The sequence below is a fragment of the Mytilus californianus genome, unplaced genomic scaffold (assembly GCF_021869535.1).
Source record: "Mytilus californianus isolate M0D057914Y unplaced genomic scaffold, xbMytCali1.0.p SCAF_11, whole genome shotgun sequence".
NCBI lineage: Eukaryota > Metazoa > Mollusca > Bivalvia > Mytilida > Mytilidae > Mytilus > Mytilus californianus.
In genome coordinates, this window is record NW_026262593.1 from 41,543,763 (window position 1) to 41,569,631 (window position 25,869).

General features: G+C 32.6%; 2 protein-coding genes across 2 annotated transcripts in view; one reads left to right on the plus strand and one right to left on the minus strand.

Moving 5' to 3' along the window:
- Positions 1-10,874: 10,874 nt before the first annotated feature.
- Positions 10,875-17,345, minus strand: LOC127720108 (ubiA prenyltransferase domain-containing protein 1-like). The gene has a single exon (XM_052226525.1). It carries the CDS (start codon positions 17,242-17,244, stop codon positions 16,267-16,269), a length of 978 nt encoding a protein of 325 aa, XP_052082485.1. The 5' UTR covers positions 17,245-17,345; the 3' UTR covers positions 10,875-16,266.
- A 187-nt stretch (positions 17,346-17,532) lies between these two features.
- Positions 17,533-25,869, plus strand: part of LOC127720100 (serine/threonine-protein kinase mTOR-like) — an 87,462-nt gene continuing 79,125 nt past the window's right edge. Inside the window, exons 1-6 of the mRNA XM_052226503.1 lie at positions 17,533-17,592; positions 19,315-19,581; positions 20,419-20,654; positions 22,636-22,737; positions 23,501-23,599; positions 24,389-24,523. Of these exons, the coding sequence (XP_052082463.1) occupies positions 19,356-19,581; positions 20,419-20,654; positions 22,636-22,737; positions 23,501-23,599; positions 24,389-24,523 (798 nt within the window). The 5' untranslated portion in view covers positions 17,533-17,592; positions 19,315-19,355. The remainder of the gene's footprint in view (positions 17,593-19,314; positions 19,582-20,418; positions 20,655-22,635; positions 22,738-23,500; positions 23,600-24,388; positions 24,524-25,869) is intronic.

Below are 25,869 nucleotides of genomic sequence, written 5' to 3' on the forward strand. Positions count from 1 at the left end.
GAGTCCATGCATTGTTAATTGTTTTTTTTAAGCCTTTTTGTAATTTGGATATACTATTTAGTGTGTTATAAATCAAATATGAGAATTTGAGTAAAGTTGGTGAATATGAGTTTCAAAGCTAATGCCGCTTTTATAAGATCACTTATTGTATAACTTTTAGTTTTGCGCTATAATTCAAGTTAAATAAGGGTCTTTAAGACTTATTGCGCATACTCCTTTTCTACTTGACATAGCAAGCACATGAAAAGGATTTGTGAATAAATTAAACTAAAATTAATGGTGGCAGCCATGTTATATTGCGGGTGCTGTGGTGTCATCAACAATAATTCCCAAATTGCTATAATAGTATGGATATTCCATGTAAATTTTTATTTAAATTGGACCAAGTGGGCTGTAACTTTGTTATTGCAGCTGACATATTCAATGATGTACCAACATGTACATTCACCAATGTATTCTGTATAACAGAACACTGCGGTGATTGTATTTAACTGTTAAATTTCACAAGGAAAATAATAAATCAAAGATAATAACAACCCTGAATGATATCTTTAAGTTGATCAAAATTTTAGTTTAATTTATTCACAAATCCTTTTCATGTGCTTGCAACTTGCTACATGAACATTTTATGCATATAGATAATTAGGTGCAAATGCATATTAAAATACAATGTATACTAATATTATAAAGCAAAATTATTGACATTTTGTCCTGTTCTAATATTTAATTAAGTGTAAATTTATAACATCAAAGATAGACAGATCTTTAAAGGTTTTAATTTAACAAGTTTAAAAGAAATTTCACATCCATATGTCAAATTTCTGTGTTTGATATTGTCTAGCATTTGTTGAGAGGTCTTTATCTTTCAAAGAACTTTATTTGATCAAACTTCCTAAATCAACCTTAAGCAAATAGTTAGTCTGTACGCTTGGAGGAAAAATCCTCTTGTACATTAAAAACAAACCTTGTTCACAAAGTTTTTGAAGTCTGATAAGAAACTAAATGAAATAAAATGCTCCGCTGGGCGCAGCTTGATACGACCGCAGAGGTCAAAACCTGAACAGTTGGGGCAAGTATGGACACAACATTCAAGCTTGATACAGCTCTGAATTTGGATTGTGATTAAATATTTGACACAGCATAGGTTTCTGACACAGAATGAATGTGGTCTAAGCACTTAAATTTTTTTAATTTACCTATTATGGTCCAATATCCAAAATCTAAATACATACACGGTTTGATTCAGCATATCAAAGAACCCCAAGAATTAAATTTTTGTTAAAATCAAACTTAGTTTAATTTTGGACCCTTTGGACCTTAATGTAGACCAAAGGATTGTGCCTGATATTCATATGATGAAGACATAATCTTTCAATCAGTTTAATTGAAGTCTGGAGCTGGCATGTCAGTTAACTGCTAGTAGTCTGTTGTTATTTATGTATTATTGTCATTTTGTTTATTTTCTTTGGTTACATCTTCTGACATCAGACTCGGACTTCTCTTGAACTGAATTTTAATGTGCGTATTGTTATGCGTTTACTTTTCTACATTGGCTAGAGGTATAGGGGGAGGGTTGAGATCTCATAAACATGTTTAACCCCGCCGCATTTTTGCGCCTGTCCCAAGTCAGGAGCCTCTAGCCTTTGTTAGTCTTGTATTATTTTTAATTTTAGTTTCTTGTGTACAATTTGGAGTTTAGTATGGCGTTCATTATCACTGAACTAGTATATATATTTGTTTAGGGGCCAGCTGAAGGACGCCTCCGGGTGCGGGAATTTCTCGCTGCATTGAAGACCTGTTGGTGGCCTTCTGCTGTTGTCTGTTCTGTGGTCGGGTTGTTGTCTCTTTGACACATTCCCCATTTCCATTCTCAATTTCAATTTAAAAACGGGACCAAAAATTAAGAATCTAAATACACGGTTAAATTCAGCATATCAAAGAACCCCAATATTTCAATTTTTGATGAAATCAAACCATATCATTATTATTTGCTTTTATATATAAATAAAAAATAACCAACTTAAAATGGAAAATTTTAAAGAAAAAAAAAGGAAAAAAAAAATCCCCCCCCGACTTTTTTAAACCCCCTTATGATTCATCACCCCCAAACTCAACCCCAGCCTTCCCTTTGTGGTATGGTACCTTGCAGTACAATTTCAGAGAGATCCATACACTTGAACACACGTTATTGTCCGGAAACTGTAAAAATGCTTGTTTTTTTCCCCTTTTTTGGCCCCTAATTCCTAAACGTTTTGGGCAATTACCCCCAAACTCAAACCCAGCTTTCCCTTTGTGATATGGAACCTTGTAGTACAATTTCATAAAGATCCATACTCTTACACACAAGTTATTGTCCTGAAACTAGAAAAAGGAGTGTTTTTTGTCCCTTTTTGGCCCCTAATTACTAATATTTTGAGGCAATTACCCCCAAAGTCAATCGTAGCCTTCCCTTTGTGGTATGGTACCTTGCATTACAATTTCAGAGAGATCCATACACTTGAACACAAGTTATTGTCTGGAAACTTGAAAAATGTTTATTTACAGCCCCTTTTAGGCCCCTTATTCCTAAACGTTTTGGGCAATTACCCTTAAACTCAATTCCAGCTTTCCCTTTGTGATATGGAACCTTGTAGTACAATTTCAGAAAGATCCATACACTTACACACAAGTTATTGTCATGAAACTAGAAAAATGCTTTTTTTTTGCCCCTTTTTGGGCTCTTAATTCCTAAAATTTGGAGGTAATTACCCCCAAAATCAATCCCAGCATTCCCTTTGTGATATGGAACCTTGTGGTACAATGTCAGAGAGATCACACAAGTTACTGTCTGAAAGTTACAATAAAATGCTCCGCAGGGCGCAGCTTGATACGACCGCAGAGGTCAAACCCTGAACAGTTGGGGCAAGTATGGACACAACATTCAAGCTTGATACAGCTCTGAATTTGGATTGTGATTAAATATTTGACACAGCATAGGTTTCTGACACAGAATGAATGTGTTCTAAGAACTTAAAATTTTTAAATTGGACATTCACCTATTATGGTCCAATATCCAAAATCTAAATACATGTTTAGATTCAGCATATCAAAGAACCCTAAGAATTCAATTTTTGTTAAAATCAAACTAAGTTTAATTTTGGACCCTTTGGACCTTAATGTAGACCAATTTGAAAACGGAACCAAAAATTAAGAATCTAAATACACGGTTAGATTCGGCATATCAAAGAACCCCAATAATTCAATTTTTGATGAAATCAAACAAAGTTTAGTTTTGGACCCTTTGGACCTCAATGTGGACTAAGTTATAAACGGGACCCAAAATCCAAAAACTTAATACATGGTTAGAATCAGCATATTAAAGAACCCCAAGAATTCAAGAATAAAACCCCATTGAAATTGGTCAAGAAATAAGCAATTTATACGAAGTATCTTCTTTTGCACAATACTGTGCAATTGAATATTTCTTGCTATTGCGCAATACTGTACAATTGACAATTTCTTGCTATTGCGCAATATTGTGCTATTGGATATTTCTTGCTATTGCACAATACTGTGCAATTGAAGATTTCTTGCTATTGCGCAATACTGTGCAATTGAAGATTTCTTGCTATTGTGCAATACTGTGCAATTGAAAATTTCTTGCTATTGCACAATACTTATTATATAATAATTTACACATCCTGTTTGGTGTGTATCTCCTATGATATCATATCATTGTTATTTGTATTTAAATATAAAACAGAAATAACCAACTTAAAATGGAAAATTTTAAAAGAAAAAAAAAGGGAAAAAAGAAAAAAAAGGAAAAAAAAAAAAATCCCCCCCCCAAATTTTTTGAACCCCCTTATGATTCATCACCCCCAAACTCAATCCCAGCCTTCCCTTTGTGGTATGGTACCTTGCAGTACAATTTCAGAGAGATCCATACACTTGAACACAAGTTATTGTCTGGAAACTAGAAAAATGCTTATTTTTGGCCCCTTTTTGGCCCCTTATTCCTAAACGTTTTGGGCAATTACCCCCAAACTCAATTCCAGCTTTCCCTTTGTGATATGGAACCTTGTAGTACAATTTCAGAAAGATCCATACACTTACACACAAGTTATTGTCATGAAACTAGAAAAATGCTTGTTTTTTGCCCCTTTTTTGGCCCCTAATTCCAAATATTTTGAGGCAATTACCCCCAAAATCAATCCCAGCATTTCCTGTGTGATATGGAACCTTGTGGTACAATGTCAGAGAGATCCATACACTAACACACAAGTTATGTCTGGAAGTTACAAAAATGCTTATTTTTGGCCCCTTTTTGGCCCCTAATTCCTTAACTGTTGGTACCATAACCCCCAAAATCAATCCCAACCTTCCTTTTGTGGTATTGAACCTTATGGTAAAATTTCATAGAGATGCATTCACTTAAACTAAAGTTAGAGTGCGAAAACCAATGTGTCTTCGGACGACGCCGGACGACGCCAGACGACGACGACGACGACGCCAACGTCATACCAATATACGACCGCAAAAATTTTTTGCGGTCGTATAAAAACGCGTATTTTTGGCCCCTAATTCCTTAACTGTTGGTACCATAACCCCCAATCAATCCCCACCTTCCTTTTGTGGTATTGAACCTTATGGTAAAATTTCATAGAGATCCATTCACTTAAACTAAAGTTATTGTGCGAAAACCAATGTGTCTTCGGACGAAGACGACAATGCCAACGTCATACCAATATACGACCGCAAAATTTTTTTGGGGTCGTATAAAAACAACTAAAATTGAAAAAAGAACAAAACATTTTCAATATTGGAAATCATTATCTTTTTTCATTCAAAACTGCTTCAATATAAAAATCAGAAGATGTAGTATGAGTGTCAATGACACAACCCCCCCCATCAAGACACAATGTAGATACAATAAGCAATTATAGGTTACAGTATTACATGCAATGCAAGCCTTGGCTCTCACTGATCAGTAGGCTACAGAGGATCACCAAATGACCAGTTTAAAACAATTCAAGCAAGAGATCAAAAGGATAGAATGTTCATTAAAAGAGATTCCACCAAGGCAAAAAAAGTTTAATTTCAGTATTTAGAGTATATTCTAATGGATTTGTCAAATGTCAGAGGGAATATCTTTATAAATAAGAAAATGTGGTTGGAATACCAATGACACAATTTTCCATCAAGGCACAGTGTAGTCAAAGTAAGCAATTATAGGTTACAATACAGCCTTCAACACAAAGCCTTGGCTTACATCGAACAGCAAGCTATTAAGGGCCCTAAAATGACCATTGTAAAACAATTTAGACAGGAACAAGAGGCTGTCAGAGTGACAGCAAACCGGATTTTCCTGCAGAGGTCAAACCCTGAACAGTTGAGCAAGTATGGACACTACATTTAAGCTTAAAACAGCTATGAATTTGGATTGTAATTGAATATTTGACACAGCATAGGTTTGTGACACAAAATGAATGTGGTCAAAGAACTGAAATATTTGAAAATGGACATTTAAATACCTATAATGGTCCAATATCCAAAATCTAAGTACATATTAGAATCAGCATATCAAAGAACCCCAAGAATTCAATTTTTGATGAAATCAGACAAAGGTTTAATTAAGGACCCTTTGGACCTAAATGTGAACCAATTTGATAAAGGAGCCTACAATCCAAAATCTCTCAATACATGGTTAGATTCAGCATTTCAAAGAACCCCATAATTTCAATTTTTGTTGAATCAAACAAAGTTTAATTTTGGACCTTGATTTGGACCAACTTGAAAACTGGGCCAAAAAATCAAATATTTAAAAACAGGTTTAGATTCAGAATTTGACAGAACCCTATATATATTTAATTTATGTTGAAATGAAACACAGGTTAATTTTATCCATAATATTTTCTGTGCAAAGGGAACTAACTCAAACTGGATAAATAGTTCTCTAAAATAAGATATGATGCAATTTTTCAAATTATAATATGTAATATAATAACAACAACCAGTGATGACTAAGTTCTCTAAAATTAGATATGATTTAACACTCAAACATTGTTAGAATCAGTATATCAAAGAACCAAAGAATTCAATTTTTGATGAAATTAAGCAAAAGTTTAATTTAGGACCCTTTGGACCTCAATGTGGTATTATCTTATTAATAATGAAAAGAAATACAGGTTTAGATTAAGCATTTCAAAGAACCCTATATATATTCAATTACCCTATATATATTCAATTTATGTTGAAATCAAACACAGTTTAATTTTGGACCCCGATTTGGACCAACTTGAAAACTGGGCCCAAAATCAGAAATCTAAATATATGTTTATTAATAGACAATATAAACTTAGTTTTTAAAGGAGTTCACTTCATCAAAAAAAAAATATATAGCATTCAGAATAACAAACAAACTTGCCACAAAACAAACAATTTATGTCATTCAAATCTTCTTGAAATTACGAACAGGAATATATATGGTTTTGGGGTGGAGATCTCGACCGTTTACAAGTTCTCAAACGAGGGGGGAGGTGTGTGATCCCCAAGGGACTCGCCCTTTATTTCATATGATTTGTTTTTTTGTCCCATACATGAATATATATGGTTTAGGGATGGTGATCTCAACCGTTTACAAGTTCTTAAAGGACTTCCTCTCAATTTCATTTGATTTGTTTTATTGTCCCATTCAAGAATATATATGGTTAAGGGGTGAGGATCTCGACCGTTTACAAGTTATCAAAAAGAAGGGGGGTGGGGGTTACCACCATGGACTTCCCCTATATTTCATTTGATTTGTGTTATTGTCCCATACAAGAATATATATGGTTTAGGGGTGGGGATCTTGACTGTTTACAAGTTCTTTAACAGGAGGGGGGTGGGGGGTTACCCCAGGGGACTCGCCTTAAATTTCATTTGATTTGTTTTATTGTCCCATACAAGAATATATATGGTTTCGGGGTATGGATCTTGACTGTTTACAAGTTTCCAAAAAGAAGGGAGTGGGGTTTACCCCAGGGGACTTCCCTTCAGTTTCATTTGATTTGTTTTATTGTCCCATTCAAGAATATATATGGTTTAGGGGTGGGGATCTCGACTGTTTACAAGTTATAAAAAAAAAGGGGGTGGGGGTTACCCCCATGGACCTCCCCTATATTTCATTTGATTTGTTTTATTGTCCCATACAAGAATATATATATGGTTGAGGGGTGGGGATGTCAACCGTTTACAAGTTCTCAAACAGGAGGGGGTGACCCCAGGGGATTCGCCTAATATTTCATTTGATTTGTTTTATTGTCCCATACAAGAATATATATGGTTTCAGGGTGGGGATCTTGACTGTTTACAAGTTATCAAAAAGAAGGGGAGTGGGGGTTACCCCCCCCCCCCCCCCCCCGCATCCACACCCCCTGGACTTCCCCTATATTTCTTTGATTTGTGTTATTGTCCCAAACAAGAATATATACAGTTTAGAGGTGGGGATCTCGACCGTTTACAAGTTCTCAAACAGAAGGGGGTCGGGGTGACCCCAGGGGACTCGCCTTTTATTTCATTTGATTAGTTTTATTGTCCCATACAAGAGTATATATGATTTCATGGTGGGGATTTTGACCGTTTACAAGTTTTCAAAAAGAAGGGGGTAGGGGTGAACCCTGGGACTCCCCCAATATTTCAATTAATTTGTTTTCTTGTCCTATACAAGAATATATATGGTTTAGGGGTAGGGATCTCGACCGTTTACAAGATAAAAGCACACTCTCAAATTGAAGGGGGGTGGGGGTAAGAATATATATGGTTTAGGGAGAATTAATTATCTACAAAATGTCTAATAATGAACAGTTAATTTCAAACTTCATTTATACAGTCCTACTAGTAAATTTCAAACTTTATATATACAGTCCTACAGATCTTATCAGGAAACAGGAAATTTTCAAATAAATCTGTCACTCCAATGATTATCATATGCTAAGAAATAACCCAGATCTAATTAATAATTAATAATGTAATTAACTTCAAAATGTCTAATAATATAGCTTATAATCATCACCACTGAGGAAATAGAAAATTTTGAAATAAATCTGTCACTCCAATTTTTATTGTAAGATAAGACATTATGCTTAGTCATAATATGACAAGAGAGAAAAATATTTAAAAATACCAAATATTGGCGACAACTCAAAAAGGAGAAATACTAAAATCTTGAAAATTGAACTAGACCTTCATTAAGTCCCAGGAAACTGCATATTTAAATTTGAAAAAAATTTGTTAAAGCGTTTTTTATGTTATTGTGGAGACACTGCTTGGCAGCCGCCCGCCGTACATTCCCAATTTAATAACCGATATTTCCTTCGAAAATCCGGTTAAAAAATCAGTCTAATTTAAATACAAAACGAGAAACGAAAAGCACCTATGAACTACACCTACAGCCTTGGCTCACATCGAACAGCAAGCTATTAAGGGCCCCAAAAAAGACCATTATAAAACAATTCAAACAGGAAAAAACAACAGTCTAATTTAACTACAAACGAGAAACATTAAGCACATATGAACTGCACCAAAAAAACTACAACCACTAAACAACATGCTTCTGACTTAGGACAGGTGCATATAAATGCAGCTGGTTTAAATGTTTTTACATGCTAACCTTAAGACAGTAGTGCAACATTAGCACTTAAAAGACACCCTTTAAAAATTAATGAAAAAGTCATGTTCAGATAAAACAGGAACATCTTACAACACTTCATAAATGTGGCCCTTAATCAAACTAATATTTAGGAGATGGGTATTCAGTCGTATTTTCATGCTTGACCATGTTTGGTTTTTTTTTTGTTATCATTTTTATTTGTTTATTTTCAAGTACTAGGTGTAAACTGTTTTGCCTGGGCTATTAGTAGCTTTCTTTATGAATTGGTTTTGGTCATGAAGGTGAAGAGGAAACAGTGCAATTTAAATTAGATATATTTACAATTATGTTTGCAGGCCATTTTCATGACACACAAATTAAAATATATGACATCAAAATAAAAAGTGACTAGCGTTTAAAGATTATTCCGAAACAAATATTTTGGATCATTCAGAAAAAGTTCAGCGATATCCTCAAAATGTGTAAAAGGTTTTAAAAAGTATTTGTTTTTATTAAAAGAGGTTTGTCATTTTAAACTTTAAGAGCACGAAGCACACAACTTAAAAATGCCAATACTTACTACTCTAAGCATCACAAAAACCTTGCAGAGCAGGCATAAAGCTTTTAACAATGATCAAAATCAAGCCAGTGTTCATATAACAATGAACATATCTCAAATTTCAATAACAAGAGTGCACACGCTGAAATGTCTTGCCTTCTTTACTAATCATTGATATTATGTTGATAGTCCTAAATATAAAGCTTTATTACAACTGTCACATAAACTAAACATTAACCAAGTAAACTAAACATTGACCAATGAACAATGAAAATGAGGTCAAGGTCAGATGAATCATGGTCCAAGGACACAGTTATCGTCCTTTGGTTTTTCGTTGTCTACGAATATAGTCCCTAGTGTGAACAGTGTATAACTTGCATTTTTTTTTGATACACTTTCCCAATTTATTTCTTGATATTTTATGCATAAAATATTTAGTAAGGGGATGAAATTACTTGTTAAAAAAATTTGGGTGCTGAATCTTTATGTTATATAAGTAGTGATTTGGTCCAGTTAAAAAAGGTCAAAAATTAGAATGTCTGAAGCTGTCAAACTGAATTTAAGCCCCTCTTAACACAGAATTGTCAATATTTTGAGTTAGAGCTGGTAGAAGTTTCTATAATTTTGATATTATTTGTATCAATAGTAGTACACTACACTGTAAAAATCTTTTTGAGATAGAGCAGGTGCGATTTTTTTAATTTGAATTTATTGTCTAAAAGAAATGCACTAAGAAATAACTGTGTTCTCGGGCCTCATGCTAGGCAGGCATGTACAGCTAACAATTCTTCCATACAACAAATATAGTTGACCTATTGCTTATAGTTTAAGAAAAACAGACCAAAACACAAAAACTTAACACTGAGCAATGAACCTTGAAAATGAGGTCAAGGTAAAAGAAAAACCTGTGTGACTGACAAATAGATCATAAAATATTTCCATACACCAAATATAGTTGAACTATTGCATATAGTATTAGAAAAAAAGACCAAAACTCAAAAACTTAACTTTGACCACTGAACCATGAAAATTAGGTCAAGGTCAGATGACACCTGCCAGTTGGACATGTACACCTTACAGTCCTTCCATACACCGAATATACTAGACCTATTGCTTATAGTATCTGAGATATGGACTTGACCACCAAAACTTAACCTTGTTCACTGATCCATGAAATGAAGTCGAGGTCAAGTGAAAACTGTCTGACGGGCATGAGGACCTTGCAAGGTACGCACATACCAAATATAGTTATCCTATTACTTATAATAAGAGAGAATTTAACATTACAAAAAATCTTACTTTTTTTTCAAGTAGTCACTGAACCATGAAAATGAGGTCAAGGACATTGAACATGTGACTGAAGGAAACTTCGTAACATGAGGCATCCATATACAAAGTATGAAGCATCCAGACTTTCCACCTTCTAAAATATAAAGCTTTTAAGAAGTTAGCTAACGCCGCCGCTGCCGGATCACTATCCCTATGTCGAGCTTTCTGCGACAAAAGTCGCAGGCTCGACAAAAACAGCTTTTAGGGTTCACATATTGCATTTCTTTTTTTAAAGAAAGCAACTTTTCTCATTGTTGAAGGCTGTACAGTCACTTATAATTGCTCACATCCACTTCATTTGAACTTTGATTGGCAATCATACCACATCTCCTTATTTTTATATTCATCTGTCCATACAGAATTTTTAAAAAAAGTACAAAAGCTCATAATTTTTTAATAAATTAAACATTACATTCAGCATGATCAGTAAACAATGAAAATCAGTTCTGGGAACACAGCACATAAAAAACATTACATAAAAATAAATTCTCAGTAAATTTATAAATCATGAAATAAAATGGTCATATAATCTGTTAGGCCAAAAAGCAAATATAGTTGTGTAAATGTCACCTTCCTCCATTTCTACCCCTAATTTTTATGAGGCCCCTTATGGGGATGTCCAAGTAATCATATAATCACAAATTTTTTGCCAATATAATCACATAATCATGAAATATTTGGTCTGGTAATCAAATAATCACTATAAAAGCGGCCAAGTAATCACATAATCAAAAACCCCATGAGGAGGCTCTTTTATGCCTACCCTAACTATTTTATATAAATTATAAGTTATACATCTTATGTCCAGAGAATTTTGTCAAGAACTGTTAAAAGTACAGAACATTTCCAAAGACGTTCCATGATAAATAATTAAAAAATGCATTCCCACCTTGACACTGATATCATGAACAAGTGAGATTGAAATAAAAATATGAACATACCATAATTTTTTTCTCTCTTAATCATATCTTTTAATTTTAACAAGGATACAATAACCCATAAAGTGTGCTTAAATTTTAAGACAATCCTATATAAAAATTATATATATATATGACCCTTAAATAGTTTTAAGTTCTAGTCAAGATACAGTGTAGGGTCTGAACTGGTGAGACAGATGACTTGTTCATTTAATCTCTTTTGGTCCAATTCCAAAATTGAAACAGAAAATGACAGACTGCCCTAATCCATCCCCTTCATGACAGAATGGAGATGTTTTTGCCAGCACAGTACATAGCATGAGTAGATCTACCATGTCTAATGTTCTATGTGTAATATTATCAATTTTACTTATTACAGTAATTATTAATTTTGGAAGGACATTCAGAGATAAAAATAAAGCTAAAGTTCACAAACAGATAGAAATCATTTGTTGTAAATGAATAAAATTACTTCTTATAATATGTTCATATTCATATGCATGCTTGGACAAAATTGAGATCACTAATTAGTTTACTTATATATACATGTATACACTGTATATATATTTTTAGAAGTACAGTACAAGTATATCTACATGTATATATATACAATGTACATATTTCAAATTAAAGGTACATTGTCGAATGATTGTAAGCATAAACATTTTTTTTTAAAGCAAAGGAAAATACAAACATTAAAGAGTACTGTATACAGTTAAATTCATACATGTAAACCACAAAATCAATAATACTTATAATTAATAATCATAATCATGGTAATACACATAAAATATTGAAATATAGTTTCATCATACATAAATTGTACATGTACATATATGTATTGTTTTCATAAAAGAATAAGTTTTAAACCTGAACAATTATCAATCCCTATACTTGATTTAAATTTAAAAAATCTTCTATAAAATTGCACATGCTTGTCTGTCATGTCTGTCTATTTACATTTATGTTTATGTTTAGATCAGGTCATTGGCCATCCACAATTTTTGTAGATCATCTCGATAGTTAATAAGATGGCTTCTTCTCCAAAATACGCATGAAATGCTGATACATTAAAACGAGTCCATGCACTGTTTACATTTTTTTTCAAACTTTTTGGACTTTGAATAAAAGTTTTAGCGATAGTACATGTATGTTATAAATCAAAAAGCCAAATTGAAGAACATGAATTTTAGAGCTAATGCTCCATAAAGGTAAAGAATAGCATTAAAAGCAATTCCTTTGATTAGGGTTTTGTCAATGCAAGTGCTTGTGATTTTGTGTCATGAATGCATTATGTATTATAGATACAATGAATCAACGCTTATTCATTGTATCTCTAACTTAAACAATTGTGTTGATGTCTTTTCAAAATTAAGACCTTTTCTAAATAAGAAGGTATTGTAAGTGAGTTTAAATAACCATGTTATCATGTTCAACAATGCATTAATAAATCTAAGTTCACAATTAATTGGTTAGAGAAATGCAAATATAACATAACACGTCTGTCTTTAAATTAGCAGGCATCTGAATATTATCCTTAATTTACAAAATAAGACGTCGACATATTCGAACTTATTTCTAAGTATATATGATAAGTATGGTACCAAAATTTCTAGCAAGAAGTCTAATTCTAGGCACAGCACGATTTACTCGCCTAGGGATTTGCGAATAAACATTTGTGAAGATATGTTGTAAAACAAATGGAATCTTACTATATTCATAAAACAATAAACTGTTAACACAGAGATATGTCTCTCCATTTTGTGATTTTGATAATGCAAATGTTGAAATTAAAATAGCAATACTTTAACATGTAAGTTATGAAAGGATTCAAAGTCAATGAACCATGACTGAAAGTACATGGATAAACAATCTCCATGGAAATGAGATGTGCCAATGCTAATACAACTGCATACCAAATACCATTGACTTATCAAAAGTCGTTCCCTTTAAACAAACCTAAACACAAACATTAACTTGTAAACTATGTAAAAGTTTCAAAGTCAATGAACCATGATGAGGGGGTGGGGCTATATAATTTCCATTTGCATACCACATATCATTGACTTAACATTAGTGGTTCATCTTAAACTGATCTAATCACAAACTTATACATGTAAACTAAGCAAAAGTTTCAAAGTCAATAGACCATGACTGAGGGGGCAGGGCCAAATAATCTCCATGGAAATGAGATGTGCCAATGCTAATACACCTGCATACCAAAAATCATTGACCTACCACTAGTGGTTCCCCATGAACTAGACCTAATCACAAACTATTACATTGTTGACGTCGCCGACAACAGCATATCTATGTCTCGCTTTTTGACTCGGTCAAGGCAAGACAAAAATGGACAAATTGATGTAATCATTTTCTTTTCAAATATGTGAAATAGCCAATGATAATCAGAAAAAAAAACAACGAGCAAACCTGCTGTTATAAACATATCCACAATAACATACAAAATAAGAAAAACAGAAAAAATAAAGAATAGAGACAACAACGAGAATACAGGGATTCAAACCTAAACCGACAAGTCTCTACCTTCAACTTGACTCTTTATCTCATTGGTCTTAACCATGTTAACCTCGGGGATACCAACTAATACTATATGATTGCCTATTATGTATATATAAAGGTACATGCCCTGTGTGTCTGTTGTACCGATGTGTATCATATGTTCATTTATGTATATAAAATAGACATCTAAATTGCAACCCATTGGTAGCTGAGAGGTTTCGTCGATGTGTTGATGTCAGTCACACATAACAGATTTCAAGGAGGGGTTCGACTCCCAGTGAAGGCATATAAGAATTACAATAAAATGCTCCGCTGGGGCGCAGCTTGATACGACCGCAGAGGTCGAACCCTGAACAGTTGGTTCAGACCATTCAAGACTAAATCTGAAGGTCAAGACTAGTCAAGACAGGTCGAGCCTTGGTCGAGACCATTTTAGACTAAAACAAGATCATCAAGTACTGAATCAGACTTATTAAGTAAAGTCAAGACCAAAGTCGAGTACAGTTAAGTATAGTTAAGTACTGTCGAGACAATCTCTTTTCAGACTCTGAGCTGTTTGTAGTGTATTGTGTTACAAACAATCATTTTTGCATGGCCTTAACATGATTATTTAAGAACTCTGTTACCCTTGCTAATTAACATGTAATTTGTGGTAAATCAAATTGATGATTTAACAACATGTGGTTCCAACATCATGAACATGGTCAAATCTGACCTGCAACCTTGGAGGTATGGCAGGCAACCTAAAGTCTCATTTAAAATGACCTGTGATCTTTAAAACTGTTAAAAACCTTACTTGGAATCTTATTTGAATGTCTAAAAGTGACATGAGGCATTTCAAAAGCCACCTTAATTGGGACCTAAGGGGTATACTACTGGAGCCCCCTACATGTGTCTTGGCAACAAATAAAATAGCATTTCAAGCACTGTAAACTTTATGAGCAAGGTAATTGAAATAAAATAATTCTATCAAATATATACATGTACAATGTATCAGATCATCTATTGAATCATATACATGTACATGATGTATGAATAAAAATAAAAATACAATATGATACATTGAAAATAAGATTCATTTACATATGTACAATATATTTTGATACCTACATGAATATTGAGAATAAGATCCATTAAGGTTGATAACAAACTTTCCTTAATTTGCCCCTTAATAAATTGTGAAATTAAAAGAAACTAAGCATGCTAAGGTTTGAACTCCCTCATGCAAAGTTGGCCTTAGAAGGATTTGGCTATTATTTTAGGTCATTTTTTATTATATAGCTCTTCAACTGTTTCGGTTTTATACATCCTTGGCTTTCAAATATTCGGCTTTGAGTGTTCCTGATGAAGGTAAATCCAGAAAAGCTCTTCGGAGGCAATAAATTTGTGTAAACGTGTTGTTTTCATTTTTTACACATGTACATTGTACAATGTACAAATTTAACAAAAAGAATAGTTTAATAATCATGATAATATGGATTAAATTTTAAGAACTACATATCTGCAGTTTCATTTTCAACTCTCAGTTTAAATATCATACATGTTATCATATTCAAACAATGTATACAGATTTGTATTGAATTGGGCATACATTTACATGTAGTGAAAATAAAGTATACAAAAATCACCACAGCCTATAGCTAAAATGAGGTCCCCCATCTTTGAATTTAAGTCATGCCTGGATATCTTTTCTACATGTGTATGTTCACACACATGTACACTCTTATACATGTACAATGTACATTTTTGTACATGTACTTCCTAATAACAATCTGGTTTTAACTCTTCTGAACTGATATTTTAAAACAGTTCCATAATAAGCATGCATACAATAAGCTTATAAACATTGTGTAAACTTTACATTGTACAAATAGTAGCTTATCTAAATGTAAGTTTCTTAAATCATTAGCATCAACCTACAAATGTACACCAATTTTACTTTCTTCTATCAGTCTACATATTGGAAATTGAAGTTGTTAAGACATACAATGTATCATAATCAGTACAGTCATAGAAATTGAGGTTTGGCATTTACAAGACCAAATTCATTATTCTTCAAATTTTAATTAAGATTGTACTACAAAATTCTAAAAAATCAACAGGACCGAACAGATTTTCACAGGCCAGGGGCTGTCGGTCCTGTGCTAAATTTGAAGACTGTCAGTATTGTTGAACATATAATGTTGCTGATATTTTGAAGAAGCAAAGTAGATTGTAGAATGAATGTTATGATAAAGCTTATACATTTGAAGGTGTACATGAATTGTACAGTATAATTCCATAAATTTATGACATCAAAAAATTACATTTCCTAATTGCTTGATTATATAAATCTACAGGTTTTGAAACACAGATCTATCTGCTAAAGCAATGCCCAATATAAAAAGCATTCCCATCAACAAGTTAAGCTTGGCAACATCATGTGGCAGTCTTTGGAGATTTCCTTTCATATATTCTCTTTCAAGGTTAAAAGCTTGAAATATACATAGTAATGGCAAGAACATCCATTTAGAAATGTTCATTCCCATCACAGCAATTATGATAAATGGAATGAAAAGTAAAGCTGTAAATAGCAGATATGATCCAGTCTTTCCGAGTAGGATTGCAAGAGTCACTATTCCCGCACGATGATCTGATTCCATATCTCTCACATTGTTTGAATGTAAAATTGCCTCTGTGTTCAAAGCTAAAGGTATAGCATATAACATTGGCACTAATGATAAATGACCACACTGTGATAAATAGGCAAAAAGCACAGAAAGTGGTCCAAATGTAAATATAATTAGTATGTCTCCAAGAGCAATATATTTCAATCCAAATCCTCCAGTATACAAAAAACTACTGGAAAGTCCCCCAAAGTACACAAGCGCCAAATGCTCCATGCGAGCTGATGTTGTAAGAGTAAGAATGAGAAACCCTATACAACCGAATAAATAAAATATAGCTCCTAGCCTGGCAACATCTTGTGGCGACAAAATCATATCAACAAGTGTCCGATCATCTGATGACTTTGTGTCTATACCTTGGATGAAATCATAATAGGTGTTTACCAGGTTTCCTGCAGCGTGTATTGACAAAGCAGTTAGACATGCTATAATAAATGAGATGAAACTAAAGTCTCCAGTAGATTTATATGCCAGTGTACTTCCCAATGCTACCGGTGTAAAACTTGCAGTGAAAGACCATGGTCTTAAGGCTGCAACATATTTTTTACATTCCAGTATTAAATTTTGTTTAGAAAACAATGTCCGTCGTTCTTTATCACCGGAATAGGAAATCGCTCCATTAGCTTCGTTTTCTTTGGTTTTCATTATATTCTTGCGAGAAATTTTCTCATGAAATGTGTAGTTCAAACACTGATTTATTATTTCATCAAAGTCATTTTTGACCTCCGCATGCTACTTTCGTTTTCCTTTCTATAAGCGCTTGAATGATTTCAAAGCTCTCTAAACAAAGACAAAGTCACTAAAATTGAATAAAACGTGGTGTTATATTTTAGTGCATTATATCATTCAAGTACTTTTGAATTTATATTGATCGATATAAACCAATCGGTTCAGTAATGTACAAATTGACTTTTTAGAGACTATGAGAAATACACTTCCGGTGATAAAAAAAAAACAAGCACTGCAAACAAATTTCAAGAACCTGCTGAAAAAGTACACCTTTCTTAATCATTTTCTTGTTGTCATTCCATAATTTCTCAATTTACTTACACTATTTATTCTTATAATGATTGCCATTAAGGGCAAATAAATGTCTTGTCAACCTATTTATATTTGTTTGCCAGTTAAACAGTTAAAGTTTTAAACTTAAAGAAATTGTTTTCCTTTTTCAACAGATCAACTATTAAAGAAATTTCAAAAGCAATCAGAGAATCGTAAAATGCCAATTTTATATTCAAACAGTTGTCATGTTGGTACATACCTTTTGATTGTACATACAGGTCTAGAGTTGAAGTTTTAAAATTGTGTGTATTTAGTCATATTTAGTACTAATAATATAATAGTAGTTGATAAATCCATAAGTGTTACCCCTGTGGTGGATCCAGGATGGGGTGGTCGTATAGGGCGTATGCTGGCCTTTGATGGCCAATTTCTTTTGTATATCTCATGTTTTTAATGATATGGTGCAGTCCGTTAAATCTGCCAACATAAGCATGATAAGCCTTTTGATCGACTCGTATGTATTTCTGCTTATTCATATAAAAATTGTATCAAATTTAATATAAATCTATTCACTGACAAATCATTTTTGAGTATTTATCTTATTTCCCCAAAAATATCAGAAATAAATTTTAAAATCAACAAGACAAGTGGGTCATCAGTGTTTTTATCGGAAATGTGTTTGTCTGATAAATCCGCCCATGCGCAGTAAATATGTATGGAGGGCCAGTTCATCACATATGTATGAAAGGAAAAGGTGATCAAGTAATAGACCACTTATAAAGGGATTCCAGATAATCCCAAAAAAAAAAAATTTTGAAGTCAGAAATGAGTTTTGTAAGCAATAATATGATTGTCATTAGCTTTAGGAACTGTATTATATATATATATATATATATATCACTAGATATTTTCGTAATAAAAGATTTTTCTTTAAAATTTGACATGCAGTGATGATAAGTACAGTTCCTATGAATAAAATAGCAGACGAAATATTCACAGAAGTGACAATTATGGAAGTAAATGGGAGTGGGTGGGTTTACCTGACAGGCAAAATTACCGGACACTACTTTATATATAAATTTTTAGAATTGAATTGACCAAAAAAATTTTGTTGCATTGTTCCATTTGGCAGAATAAATTCAATTATTTTGAATTACACCCCCTTTCAAAATTATTTTGAATCTTACTACTATTACCATTTTTTTATGATATATTATAACATTACAAAAAATTATTACATATGTAAACTGGTAAATGGAAATACAAACATTGCAACATTCAATGGCTGCAAGATGAGGCCTGAACAATAAATTTCCGGGTTTATTAAAAATAATAAAATGAAATATGGAAACCTCCCTGATGTTGGTCATGCTATTAGACATTTTATTCATGATGTCATTATCAATGTTAACAAATGGACACATTCTTTAATTTTCAGGAATTTTTTTTTTTATAAACCCTTGTTAATTAAGTCAACAAAAATGCACCTTTCCACTAATTGGGTTCAAACTGCCAATCTTAATGTTGACAGGCTAGTGATAAATACCACTTAGTCACAGAGGACTATCACTATTCATTAACACACAATCAGTATTCTAGTATTCTTCTATTCTTCAAAACTCACAACAGAAAAATTGACATTGTATTAGCTGGCAAAATAATGTTTTGTAATAGAAAAATAATCATTTATTTTGTCAATTGAAATATTGATAGGATGGAAATAATGAAGTAGCAACAACCAATACAAAGTAAAGATGTCTTCACTGTCTCTTATGCCCCAGTTTATTGCTGGGCTTAAGAACAGAAATGAAGAAACCCGGATCAAGACAGCAAATGACCTTCATCGGTTTGTCAGTACAGAATTACGGGAAATGCCGTTTGAAGAACATACAGCCTTCATGGACAAGTTTTATCATCAGATATTTGAGTTGGTATCAAGTTCTGATCTGAATGAGAAGAAAGGAGGCATCTTAGCAATAGGTAAAAATGAAATTATAAATTCAATGATAATTGAATATTTATCAAAAATTCTATTTGATTAAAAAGTATAACAAAAATATTGATCTCCAAGGTAAATTCAAACAGGGGAAGTCCATAAAAAGTGACAAAATCAAATGTTATCAACCAACAGAACGAGTGGAAAACAGCTGTCACATCCCTTGCTTGGTACAGGGGGGACTTAAAGGTACAAAATGTAGCATCTAACAAAGCAAGATCACCAAAAATGCATTATGTATTTTAGGCCACCATATATTCATCAATGAAAGCCGAGCACCTACATATATTTTATAGTCAATATGTTACTCTCAGGGATCACCAGAGGCTATTTAAGGTTGGACTCCTCCACTCTTGAATTTTTAGCACCCCCCATGGATTTCCAGCATCAATCTTGGATTTTCTAATAGAATAAACTGAAAGAATAATTTATTTTGTCATAAAATATAGATACATACATTTTTAGTACATACATATATTTGCAAATGTAAAAAAAATAAATATAAATATTTTTCTCCTGTTAAATAATAATTTTATAAGCTCCACTCGTGAGCAATTTTTCTGTGGTGATCCCTGTCTATAGTCTATACAATAGTTTTGAATGAATTCAAACATATCTTTTACCTTTAGTTAGGATTGGACTTAGTCTATACTTTATTGGATAGATGCTTATTACAGAAAATGTACAACATTTGAAAATAGAAGAATACAATAGCCTTTAGTCCCATACCTTCAAAATGTTCTATTTTTTGTGTGTGTAGTTTTTTTGTAAATATTTCTTAGTTACAGAATTCCATTCATATGTTTTCACTTTTTTCTCAGTGAGTTTAATTGGAGTTGATGTTGGAAACAAGACTGCCAAAGTGAGTAGATTTGCCAATTACTTGCGTAACCTTCTTCCATCTTCGGATGTCAGCATTATGGAGATGGCTGCCAAGGCTGTTGGTATTTTAGCATTGTCGTCCGGGACATATGCTGCAGAGCATGTGGATTATGAAGTTAAAAGATCAATTGAGTGGCTGACTGGTGAGAGAAATGAAGGCAAAAGACATGCTGCTGTAAATATTTACTATATATTGGGTTATTTACCTTTTAGGTTTTGTGGTTAATGTCTTAGAAGGGACAGTTGAATTGTTGCTGTGTCCATTATTCATGTTTCATAGTTGCGTAAAATTCAATTAAATGAGATGTTCATTTAAAGTTGATTTCTTGGTAAAATGTCAACCACTGAAATTTGACACACTCCAAAACTGAGTGGTACATTTTTTGCATTCTTAGGCTGAATGAATTTTCAGTTGACTAATGAATGCAGTGCATGATTTTTTGTGTCACAACAATAATTTATGATTTATATCAATTATGCATAAAAGTAAGATATTTAACCAATTGTAAAATTGTCCTTAATATGCATTAGACATTTGCCACTGAATGTTAGAGCTATTTTCCTAATGATTGTAGTTTAAAGGTTTGGTTGGCTTGCTTGCTTTGTTTGTATAAATATTTGCTCAAGCATTGTAATTAAGATTGACATCTGCAATCAATTAATAGGCGGGGCTTCAGCTTGTACATTTAAGTATAATGTATACAAGCCTGGCCTATCTATGGATTGCAGATGTCAATCTTAATTAAAAACCAATTGTTCAGAGAACAATTGAAGGTCTTTCCACAGCAATTTTTAAATTTATTGAAAAGAAGCTAGTTCGTGTTTACTCAAAGTTAAAATTGGCATCTTATCATCAGTTTCTTCATACTGATGCGATAAATAAGTGGTTTCTATATACTTCTGAGTGAAATAAGGGAGATAATTAGCTACTTCCGGTGAAGTAAATGTCACTTCCGGTCTCACATAATAGTTTCTTTCACACTGATTCCAAAAATATATAGTTTCTATATACTTTTGCTTGTAAACCAGGAGATAATTGGCCACTTCTGGTTTATCGAAAGTCATATCTAGTCTTCAGTGATAAGTTAATGTATTAAAATTACAAAATATATGGATTCCAAGTACTTTTCCATGAAGAAAGTGCAAAAATGGCTACTTCCGGTTTTCTCAAGGTCACTTTCGGTTGTCATTCTTCAAGGTCATATGTCATCCAACCTTTTGTAAAAGGTCATATCGCTTTATAATAAACCAAGTTGAAGTAATAATCAATTAACCTTATAATTGGACATTTCAGGGGCACTTACTCCTATAAGATGCCATTGGATTGTTTCAGACCAAATGTAACATATCTTCATTACAATAAAGCAAACATTTTGCACTTGTTGTTTCATATATATCTTAAAAAGTGTTTGAGAAAATGCAAAAAAAGGAAAAGTCAAAATTGAGAACTAGAACTTGACCTTTGACCTTGACCTCATTTTCTAAGTTAGGACCTAGAGACCTAAAATAAAAAGATTCCAGGGTAATACAGTTAACGGTTTATGAGTTAAAAAAACATACCGACAAATTTATTTGGTAAAGGTAGATACTCCTTTAAAATTTCATCAAATCGCTTCGATCCAAATAAGCCAAAAATTCATGAGGATGTAACAAACAATTTGTAAAAAGAATTCTGTCGATATTTTTTTTTGTTACGAAAGAGATGCACATACTTGATAAACAGTGAATAGGGAGATAACTCTTACAAAGAAAATTGTTCGGCGTAGAATGGGTGAAAATAAAAAGCGCATAAACTGTATGATACTATATAAGAAATATCTTAGCGACATATTGTGAAACAAAAAATTTACACGATGACAAAATTTGGAGGAAGAAAAAAAAAATAATAATCAGAAAAAATACAATAGGTCTTTCCACAGAAAAGTGGAAAGACCTAATTACAATGCTTGAGCAAACATTTATACAAACAAAGCAAGCAAGCCAACCAAACCTTTAAACTACAAGCATTAGGAAAATAGCTCTAAGCAAACAACAATCATTCAATCAACCAATTGTAAAACGGAATAGGTTGATTTTTTTTTCTATGTCTTACCATGGGTTTTTACTGGACATAAATTATATACAGAAATTTAAACCACATTATTTAATTTTGACAGGTGCTTGTTTTGAGAGAGTTAGCCACATGTACACCTACTTTCTTCTTTCAACAAGTTCAGCAGTTCTTTGATGTTATCTTTGCTGCAGTTAGAGACCCAAAGGTAAAATAACATTGGAAAATTATGATTTTTCCAATAACAACCTCAACGAATTTGTAATATATATGATGTTTTTTATATATGAATGAAAGTAGATATTGTGTATGCATCAATGACAGCAACCAATGACAAAAATAACTAAAAACATCTATAGGACATTCAAATTTAATTGAGTAAAAAAGGAATGATGAAAAACCACTTGGGTTTTGTTGATTCATACGTTTACAACAAAATTTGGAAAAAAATAAATTTAAGTCAAATCTTGCATATTTAAAGAAGATGTGGTGTATATGTCAATGAAGAAGCAACAAAAAAAAGAAGATATTTAGAGATCAACAAACAGTTTTATATAATAGACAAGTGTTCAATATGTTGATAGCATATTGTCAAGCTCTAAATTGTCTAATGTCTAGACAAGTTTAGAATAACAGCTATTCACAATTGTTTTATGTCTAGACAAGTTCAGAATAACAGCTATTTACAATTGTTTAATGTTTAGACAAGTTCAGAATAACAGCTATTTACAATTGTTAAATGTCTAGACAAGTTCAGAATAATAGCTATTTACAATTGTTTAATGTCTAGACAAGTTCAGAATAACAGCTATTCACAATTGTTTAATGTCTAGACAAGTTCAGAATAACAGCTATTCGCAATTGTTTAATGTCTAGACAAGTTCAGAATAACGGCTATTCACAATTGTTTATCTAATGAGATATGTGGGGTTAAGTGACACGGTGGTGAACATATCAGCTTCTAATTTCAGCCTGTGATAAGAGAGGGAGCTGTTGCTGCAATGAGAGCCGCTTTGGTTGTGACTTCACAAAGAGAATCTAAGGCAGTACAGAAATCACAGTGGTATAAGGTGAGCCATTTACATAAATGGAAATTATCAGGGACCCAGTAGACCACATCTCTTAAGAACTAGCATGATTTAAAAGTGCTTGTGCATAGCTATGCTAGCAATAAGAATTTTAATTATTGTTTGCTTTTAATTTATAGAAATGCACAGCAAATTATAAGTGGCCTAATTAGGGCTATTCCATTAAAATGTATGTGGGAGGGTAGGAAGGGACTTTCAAAATATCCCTACAGCCAAGAACTATTTTTTAGATAATTTTGCATAATGGTAATAGACGCATACTGATAAAAGACCCATGACCCACATTCAATTATTAAAATTCCCTTCCTACCCTCCCACGTACATTTTAATGGAATAGCCCTTAGCATGATCTTAGTAAGCAATCAATCACGGCAACATTCTAAAACAGAAATGAAGATACCAAAGGGAGTATCAATACTCACAAGTTAAAGCAAGACCGACAAAATCAGTGCAAAAAAACAAAAAGTGCAACCATTGAAAAACTCCCTGTTGAAACAAGACTGTCTTAGAAAATATAGATGACGAGTTTACAAATTTTGTATTTAGCTTCACATATAAGTGCCATCACCGAACTGTTCAACTGAAAATAAACTATAGAATTTTTTTAAAGTTGTAAATATTTCATAAAGCAATAGCTAACAGGATGGATAAGTAATAGAAATTAAAAAGATGAAAATTTAAGAAAACAACTGGAAACATAATTTTCTTTTATTTACTATGAAGAGAGTCTTTAGTAATCATGTGTAAGTAATTATAATATTTGTGCTGTAGCATTGTTTTGATGAAGCTGTTAAACCTTATGATGAGACAACTGGACGAGACAAGAAACTTGCAAAAGATGATTGGGCACATGGCTCACTTCTGGTTATCAATGAATTGCTACGGTGCAGCAATATGGAAGGGGAGGTAAGTCAAGGTTATATATTATATGTTATGTATGGACTTATATAATAGTGACAGAACAATGTGAAAGGATACATGTCAGACCTTGAAAAAGTTCTAAATGATCATCAAACTATCATCAACAGTATGTCATCAATTCAGGAAATATAGATTCCACCATTGCAACAAGTGTGTTACGATATTTCTCCACTCGAGACAGTTAAATATTAAAATTTAACTGTTGAGAGTGGAGAAATATCGTAATACACGAGTTATAGTGGTGGAATCTGTTTCTCTAATGATTTTTATCCTTCCTTTTCAAAGATTTGCAGAAAGTTGTGTTCTTTATATGTGACGTCATCAGGTATGGTCGCCTATTCTCATGACATCACAATCGGGAATTCAGAAGAAACCAAGAAAATTTACGTCATAATTAAATTTCGACCAATCATTTGCCGAGAACAGATATTTCACTAGTGAGGAGAACAATTTTTTCACAATCGGTTGGGAAATGTGAAAAAAGTGACAAAATTAGAGAAAATAACATCTAACATTACCATAAAAATAACCATCTATGCAATTATGAAGCTTGAAATATATTCTTTTCTTGAAAATCCTGAATTAAAATTCCTAAGATAGGTAGATGGACAGATATTCTGCGCTGTGGATTCATTAATATTTGTGGGGTACCAGTTTTCATTGGTTTTGTGGGGTACCAGTTTTCATTGGTTTTGTGGGTATAGGTGAACCATGAATTTAAATAATCGACAAATTACAACTTTTCTAAGTGCTTGAACGCAGAGTTAAGCAAATCAACGAAGTCATATAGGTGTAATACCACCATTGTTTTTCCCCTATTAGTCTTTGTTAAATTTGCACTTTTCATTCAAAAAATTGTGCAGAATTTATCTTTGTTTCAAATAAAGAAATTTTTATCCTGTCCAGTACTACAGACAAAATTTCACATAACATTTCATTGCATATAAGATAATAACCATCACTGGAAGTTAACCAATCAAATTTTCACCCCTTTTTTTTCTGTGTAACAGCTTTAGTAACTGTGTAACCTCAAGATTCCAAAATATTCTATAGAAACACCAAACAAAAAAAGAATGGTGCTTTGAAACACCCAAGATATATATTTATGACTCAGAAATTTGTTACTGCAATGAAAAGTAGGATTGATTTCCTACAACTGTCAAATTCAAGGGAAAATTTTTCGACCCTTTTTCGTATGCAACCGGATGTGACGTACTATGATTTGGTGGTATTACACCTATATATCAACAAAAATACAAATCCACGAAAATTGGTAACCAAGAAAAATAAACGAATCCACAGTATGCAATCATCAAGTTTGAAATATATTT